General features: G+C 44.7%; 1 protein-coding gene across 1 annotated transcript in view; it reads right to left on the bottom strand.

The window, feature by feature from the left end:
* Positions 1-1,929: 1,929 nt before the first annotated feature.
* PICK1 (protein interacting with PRKCA 1) overlaps positions 1,930-8,377 on the bottom strand; it is an 8,290-nt gene continuing 1,842 nt past the window's right edge. Inside the window, exons 5-12 of the mRNA XM_009701698.1 lie at positions 7,010-7,099; positions 6,529-6,582; positions 6,366-6,428; positions 5,888-6,021; positions 5,009-5,101; positions 3,959-4,009; positions 2,485-2,629; positions 1,930-2,238 (exon numbers count right to left, since the gene is read on the bottom strand). Of these exons, the coding sequence (XP_009700000.1) occupies positions 1,994-2,238; positions 2,485-2,629; positions 3,959-4,009; positions 5,009-5,101; positions 5,888-6,021; positions 6,366-6,428; positions 6,529-6,582; positions 7,010-7,099 (875 nt within the window). The 3' untranslated portion in view covers positions 1,930-1,993. The remainder of the gene's footprint in view (positions 2,239-2,484; positions 2,630-3,958; positions 4,010-5,008; positions 5,102-5,887; positions 6,022-6,365; positions 6,429-6,528; positions 6,583-7,009; positions 7,100-8,377) is intronic.

The following is an 8,377-nucleotide window of genomic DNA, read 5'->3' on the forward strand; positions in this document are numbered from 1 at the left end:
CCAGGTAGGACTGAGGTAACTGGTGGCTTTACAAGGCTGGCGTTCCCCTGGAAAGCCAAGATGCAAAGGTGGTGGTATTACATGGAGGACTGGTCTTGCTGCAGCATTTATAAGCCTCCTCCTCTGGAAACCTGTGCTGTGGTGCCCACCACAGTTTGGCACAGAGATTATCCACCAGTATGAGCAAGAAAAAAAAATGGCCAGCACGTGACACTCATCTCATATTTTAAGATTAAAACCAATGGAGGATAAGCAAACAGACGCCTAAAGAAAACCCACAAAGGACAGGAAACGAAATGTCACATTTTTCATTAGAGACAACAGTCAGTACATCAGTGTCTGTTTAAATCTTCCAGAGCAGCTTGACCACGGATGGCTTTCTTCCAGGCACCCACAGAGATGACGAAGCTCCAAAAACAAATCAAAGAGAAAAAACAAAACAAACATCTCAATCATAAATTAATGCCCTTAAATAACTTCTCTCATTACCACTAGAATGTAATGACAGAGAAGTCAAAACCCTCGTCTCCGAGAAGCACATCACTCCTGGCAGTTGTGCTGCCCGCGAAAAGAGAAAGTGCCATCTGCATCTGGGATCAGCCCACGGGCGCGGAGAGAGGAGAAGAGAAGAGGAAGGAGGAAAGAAGCAGCCTCACTTACCTTGGTTTTCCTTTCCCTCCCTTCCCTTTGCTGGGGAACGGGATGTTAGCTACTGCTCCTGGCTGGCCCAGAGGCAGCACAAAATGGTTGTGTAGAGAGAGCAGGAGGTGGTACGCTCTTCACGCTTTACACAAAAAAAAAACCCTCAAAGCCTTGGCCTACAGGCCGTGTCTTCCTCTCTCCATAAGGCCTCCTGTCTCTCCTCTTTAGTCTAAGGACGGGACATCTCCTTTGCGGTTCTAAGGGGGCTCCTCCTGGCACCTGCACAAGGAAAGAGCGTGCAGGACTGGCTGCACATCCTTAAGAAGGACGTTTGGTTATTGCCCATCGCAAGGAGCCGTGAGAGAGGAGAACGAGGGAAAGGCAATGCAGGCAGCTTCGGCGTTATTCCCAGGAACCTGTCTGCATCAGATGAGCGCGCTCACCTCAGCATCTCTGCCGAGTAGGGGGGCTCCTTCCTGAGCCAGGTCCCTCCTTCCTACAGGGAAGGGCAGAGCCACATCCTGCAGGATTTTAGCCCTGGGGTGTAGCTGTGGTGTGTGCAGACGGTGCAGGTTGCGCAGGAGCTCAGGATGAAGAGCGTGGTAGCCAGGGGAAGAGACTTCTACATCTTTGCAGCAGGGTTGCAGCAGCCCAGCGTACCAGCCCCTGCTTTGAGAGCTTCCCCCAGCCCCTTGGTTGGAGGGGTGATCAGATGGCAAGTACCACCACCACCGCTAGGCACCAGTTCAGACTTGCTCCTATTTCTTAAAAACAGGGGCGCAGAGAGCTGGGAGTGGTGGGAGCAATCATCCTACAAAAATTGGTCCTGCAGCCCACAGGGACAGACAGAAAAGACAGAGGAAGCTTAGAACAGGCCAAAGAATGGGAAGCTTGAAGACAGCGAGCAGCAGGGTGAAGAAACCAATGCTGGTGCTAATATTTTCCCATAGCACAAAGGGAGGACAGAAGGGAGCTGTTCTCACCACTCGTAATCATCTCGAGATGTTTAACTGGTTTCCACGGGCTGGGGGGGAGTGGTGCACCCCACACGCGCAGCAGCGGCCTGTCTGCACACAGAGTGACACAGCGGTGTGGTAGGGGATTTTCCTCCCCACACCTCAGTACCTGAGTTGGGCAGCAGAAGTCTCGGGGGGGAAAAAGGAATATCCAGGCAAACTAGGGAAGAGAGAGGAAAGCAGAGGCTGGTCCCAATCCAACCAGCTACCCCCACCCAAAGCAGAGGAGGAATCCCAGGCTGGACATACACAGAAATCACGGAGGATGAATCGCCACGTGAAATACATGTTTTTATACAGTCTGCAAAGTCTTTCCTCTGGCTATGCCAGCACACTCAGGCATCATCAATGAGCTTTTCACCATTTGCGTCCTCCTTCCCGCTACTCTCTCTCTCGCTTCCTCCTTCTTCTTCTTCTGCCCCGTCCGTGTACGTGTCCTTCTGCCCATAGTTGAGAGTAGTGCGGGCAAGGTCCACCTCAATGGGAAAGACATCCGCATCTCGGAGGACGGCATAGCAGTCATCGTAGTACTTGGACATCGTGGAGACAAAACGCTGGAGCTGGAACACGATGTCCTGCACTGTAGCGGAGACATGTTGGGAACAAATCAGGTGAAAACCTCCTTCCCCAAACAGTGTGAAGGCTGCAATCAAGATTCCCTTGCCAGCATCAGATACAGTCTCCTACGCATTAACCCCTTTTGGCTCCTGAGGGCGGATGTCTCGGGCACAGTCACAAAAGGCTTCTTCAGCAAAGACTTCTGAGCTGAGATGAAGGAGGAGCACAAAGGCCAAAGCCAGGTGTTGGACACAGCAGCGGTACTCACCGTGTTTCTGGTCCAGTAGCTCTATTTTCTCTAGCACGTCCTTCCTCATCTTGGCAAAGCGCGTGCGAGCCTCTTGCCGGCAACGTAGGATAAGGCGGTATTCATAGTTCCCAGTGCTGACTCGGTAGAGGGGTTCACCCAGAGCCTGCCAGAAACACAGCACCACTTTAGAGACTCCCCTAACAGTGTTTGTACACATGGTTTGTCTACTGATGTGGACTCATGATGACCTTGGGTCAGGAAGCACGAAACATGAGGAACGCTGAGCCATGTCAACAACTGCCAGTCAATTTTGAAAGCCAAATACATGCCAACCACGGTAAAGAACAGCATCACGACTAAGCAAAGACAAAAGGACAGGCACCTTGCAACCCAGCATGGAGAAGTGGCATGGCTTCTTACCTGAACTATTAAGACAGGCACTATGAACAAAGCAGCCTAGGGTCTGAGGGATATATTAATTTAACTCAATCACACAAAAAATTCTGCCCTCCTCTGCAAGCTTCGCCCAATACAGATTGCATAACATACTATACATCTACACAGGGAACCCTGTGGTATCTACAACCACCCAGACACAACGCTGGAAACCAGTAGGGAGGGACCTATACGTTGTCCCACAAAACAGTTTTGAGAGAAAGGAGTTAGATCTGTCAGCAAAACAGCATTTTTCTCTTGCACCTGTAAACATAACATACATAAAAATCCCTGTTATGGACTATGGCTTCATAATGCAAGCTGCACGCGCCAAAACCCAAAGATGTTACTCTGCTGGGCAAGACTGGGATTCGTCCCTTCCCATTTAGAAGAAAAGATATAATTAAATGTTGTATTAGGAAAGTTTTATTCCTTCCTGGCACTGGGAACTAGGCATTCCAAAAAATCAGATCCTTGCTCTGAGATCAATATCTAGGATAAAACAAGATCTTACTTTTATGCAGGGAAACTGGGCATGTAGGGGATACCTTCAGATATCTTAAGCAGAGCTGTTAAGGATTACAGTCGTAAAACTCCAATTTTCTTCAACTACAAATGCAGCTTTCACATGTGTTTTGCTGCAGAGAAACTAAACCTCCATGTCTCAGAAACAAGTCCAGAATTAAGGATAAGCTGTACACTACACACAAATGGAATCTGTGAAGATAACACCTTAATCCTCCTTACACAAGCTAACGTTACTTAAATATTGAGACAGGCAACCACCGAGCAAACAAGCTGCAGAGGAGATGTCTGATCCCTCTACTATTCCACAGCACTAGTGATTCATGACAGTTATTGGCAGTGTTTCCCAGGTAGCATTTAAGGATCTCCAGTTTCTAATGTGTTAAGAACAAACGTGCATAATTCTTAGGATGCATTCACTAGCTTGGGTGCACACGGGCACGGGAGCATTTCTGCATTTATAAGGCAGCGTGCACAGGGAAGCTGCAGAAACAGCGCAGGCAGTTGTCAGTGCCACAGTACTGGTACTCACAATGCAGCTGTACTCTTCATCATCCATCTCTTTGACTTTCAGGCAGTAAGACTTTGTAGAATTTGAAATAAATAAAAAAAAAAGCAAAACAAGAAGGAAATATTAAGAATTAGAAGCAATTTCATCATCACCCGTAGCCATAGGGTTGTAGCATTTCAAGCCTTCCCTCAATGCTGCAGCTAGGGACGCTGGGGAAAGCATGGTGAGATTAGAGTATATTAAACATCCCAGGTGGAAAGAAAACCTATTTAGAGAAAGATGGGGAGAGAAAACAGTGGAGGAGAGAGAAGGTGCTTAATATTTAGACTACAGGAGCAAATACTTTCGATATGTATAACCTAGTAAAAGAAAAATCCTGTGTTCATCTACTGTTTGGGAAAACACAGTACCAGAAAAGTATAAGGAAGGAATAAATAAAGGGGGAAAAAAAAAAAAAAGAAAGATTAATTGTGGGAAGGACTGATGTGGGAAGAGATGCTGCCATATTCACTTGCCTTAGGGCTGCAGCTCCAAATACTTTTCTCAACTGGTAAAAGGAAACAGATTCCTACAGTTATAGAACAGATGTACTTAGCAACCCTACCCTTTTTGGGTGTAGAAAACAAGGGGTGAGTGGAATGGAGGAGGAAAAAAAAAAGGCATGGTCTAAATGAAAAGAAATATGACTTGACAGCTGTTTACTTTGGCTAAAGAAAGACTATCCAGAACTATCTGAAAAATATGGACTGGAGAGCTACTAAGGGGAGTTCAAGAGCGTAAGTTGTGTAGGAACTCTTTACAAATAAATCAGGAAATTAATTCGGTCATGTAGAAAATAAGTCACCTGGATTCTGGGAGATCTTTCTTACCAGTGAGAACTATTAGGTTAAAAGTAGATGTATGAGTCTGGGTAATCTGGCAGCAGACAAAGCATTGCGAAAAATAATGCATTCTTGCATGGATTGTGGAAGGATGGATATGTGATCATATAGGCTGTACGTGACTTCCAAGCTATGATTCTACGAAACTTAGTTTCAACGAGCACTAAAAAAAAAAAAGTAAGCAGCTCACCAAATATTCAAACTTGACATCCAGGTATTTTTTGATAGTCAGCCTTGTGTCGGGAATGGCTTTATTCAGATATGTATTCAAGTCAGTAAGCATCTGCAAGGGAAACATCCTGTTGCTGAATGTTAAGACCAAAAAGCAGGACTACAATTCATCAAGTGCAACCTTCTAACCATAACAGGTCATGAGACTGCCTCGAGTTAACTCTTTCTTGAACTAGAGCATATTTGAAAGAAAATGTTTGATCTTGGCTCAGAATTGCCATGGTTAAAGCATCCATTACTGTCACTGGCAAGTGGTTCCAGGGTTAGAAGTGCACGCCTCACTTCTAGTCTGAATTCGTCTTCTTTTGACTCATCTTGTTTCATTTTCAATTGGTCCTGGAAACCGCTCTCCCTAATTAAAAGGCCCACTACCCAACATTGTCCATCCAACATGGCACTCAAAGCAGTGCCCAAATCAACATTTAATCCTCAATTTGCTAAACTAAGTGGACAGATCCATCTGGAGACTCTCCCTCGATATAATGATTGAAATCCTTAAATTGTTCCTGGACTGCTTATCTAAACTCTTTTAAATTTAGTGACATCTTTTAATTATGGATACCAATATCAGGGATAGGGACTACATTGATCAAACTACCCTCTCATCCCCAAAAGAAAAGGAGAGGAATATACTCATGTGCAAAGGTCAAAGGGACAAGACTGATATATTCACTACGTTACCTCTTAGGTTCTTTATGAAGAGAGTTCCCTGAAGGAAAGCAAAGACAGTCTTTCCCACAATGAATGATCTTTAAGACCACACCTTCAAAGACAGGCTTCTGTCTTTCTAGATTCCCCTCTTCTCCAGACCCTTTACTTCTATGGTTAAATTCTTTACCGGCTTAATTGTCTTCAGAAGGTGAATCCCAAACTTCTCAATGTTGCGATGGGCATCAGCAAATTTCACAAAGGCTTCACTGGCAGCTGGCTGCGGCTCCCGTACACCAATGACAGAGAAAACATCTCCAAATGCTGGATGACGGCATTAAATACAAACAGATGAAAGAGGTTGACTCTGCAGCAGAATCTTGCCTCCAATATTACAACTCCTTCCTGTAACCTTGCAATTAGCTGGGGAATGACGCTACATATTCCCCAAAGATCAGAGGTCGGCAGGGCATTTCTTCAGTGTCTCATGTGAAAGACAGGGCCTGCGTTAGCACCACGACCACTAATGCCAGGAGAGCAGCCCTTCCCAGCTCATTTCTGCAACACTTAATTTTCTTTGAGTGAGGGAACCACGCATCTAAGTACTGACTGAAACTCCTGAAACTGGAGGTCAAAGATTTCTGCTCCCATCCCTCAAGATTCTTTACCTCTGTGTGTCTGGGATAGCTCAAAGAAAGCCCTGAGAAGACTCTTGGTGTGCTCTGTCAAGCCTGTGATGGAAGCCAGAAAAAACATTTTAAGTCATTTCACTGAAACATACTGGAGGCATCCTTCTCTCCCATCTGGTGTCTGATGGAAGACAGAGCTTACCTTTGTATAACTCTGCAGTCCTCTCCAGCTCCTCTAATCTCTTCACTAGTCCATCTAAATGGAAACAAGAATCAGAATACAGAATTACAACAATCAAATCCAGGACATGGTTAAGACCTGATCGACTGGAAAAAACACCAGTTTCATATCTTTGGTTCAAATTTCCTTCACCTCTTAATGCCTGTCCCCTGGTCCAACATGGGAAGCTTTTAAAATAACTGCAAACTTGTGTGGGGTCATCACCTACTGGCATTCACTAAGTGGTCCCCACTTTAAATTAATTTGACCTTAGCTAACATTTAAATGGTGCCAATGACAAGATACATCACTCAGGAAGAGCAGAGGCAATCACAACAGTGAGGCATAGCAGAAGGAAAGAACTGTGAAGGAATAATGTGGAACATGCAAGTAACAATAACAAGCAGGTAAGCACAGGAGGGGAAGCGTTCCTTAAGAAAATGTCCTCCTGGACAATACTTACCATTGCAAAGTATGGCTCGGCTTAACCCCAGGGCATCTGCTGTCCCCGAGCTCATGTTCTCTACCAGTCGATGCTTTACCTTCTTCAATACTAAAGGCCAAAAGAGAGTTGCAAACCAGGATCAGGGTCATTTCTCTGGGCATGAAAAGCTCACTAGTGTACTTCGTTGGTTTCTCAGGTATTGAATAAACTGAATTAAACTCACTACTGAGGTAGCGAGCAGAAAAAGAATACCATAGAAACTAGATGTTTGGTCCAGCCGCACACAGCACATCTTCTGTCTTGCCTATCTGTTCTGCTCTCACATCCTATATCCTTCAATCAACAGAGCTCCAGCACTTCTTTTGGAAGACTATTCCAATCATTTGCTTCGCTATAAGCTACCTATCATGATATTTGGAACTAAACTTTGCTTACACTACTTGTTGTATTACGTCAACTGAAGTCAGGAGACGAGACTAAAAGCAAGACAAATAGGATTTAATGCTCAAAGTTATCCCTTTGCTTACTTTTATCTTTTGAATCTTAGTTAAACCCTTTTGTCCTCCCTTGATGGAATTAATTTCTGTCTTTGGTGGTCATACCCTGCAAATTAGTAGAGACAGTTATGCCCTCTTTGGAATCAGATGATGCAGCTACATCTATTTAGAGGCAAACTCGCAGGGGTGCCAAGTGCCTGCAAGTCCCAAGAACTCAGCTGAAGCCACAGTGTTCAGCATCTCCAGAAAATACCATATTCTCACCACACTTCTGTTTCCCCAGCAATCCATCTCACTCCTCACGATTTTCCTGAACACCTGTCAATTCATTAGCACCTTAATCACCATGAAAAGAAACGAAAGCAAAAGGAATAGATAGATTTTTTAGGAAAGCGAGAAAGGTAGACCGTGTAAAGGAGACAGCTGTGTAGGCTTAGCTCAAAACACACACTTTGTTTTAGAAACAAAGCCTCCTCTCTCTCCTATAAAATTTATGGTTGTACAAAACTCAGTGTAGATAGGTATTTCATCACTGTTCTCCAAGCTGCGAAACTGCAACCAGTGTTTTTCGATAGACGCATTTCTCTGTACAGCTGAAAATCTCAATAGGTCAGCATAACTTACATGTATTCTAAATAAATTAAATTATTATCTAGTTGAGTTTCATCATGCATGCTAAACACAGCACAGAAAAACAAGCCTCCCGCAACAACAGTCAAGCCTCTATTTAACTTTCAAGACTATTTCAAGAAGTCAGGGAAGAATTTTTTTAAACCTGTAATTCTCTTTGACAGTATCCACTTGAAAATGACTGAAGAACGGAAGCACAATTTTTCTTTGGATTTTAGCTGGGAGCAGTCTTTCCCGCCCCCCCCCCCCCCCCCCATAC

Source organism: Cariama cristata, unplaced genomic scaffold, assembly GCF_000690535.1.
Source record: "Cariama cristata isolate BGI_N322 unplaced genomic scaffold, ASM69053v1 scaffold21696, whole genome shotgun sequence".
In the NCBI taxonomy this organism is placed as follows: Eukaryota; Metazoa; Chordata; class Aves; order Cariamiformes; family Cariamidae; genus Cariama; species Cariama cristata.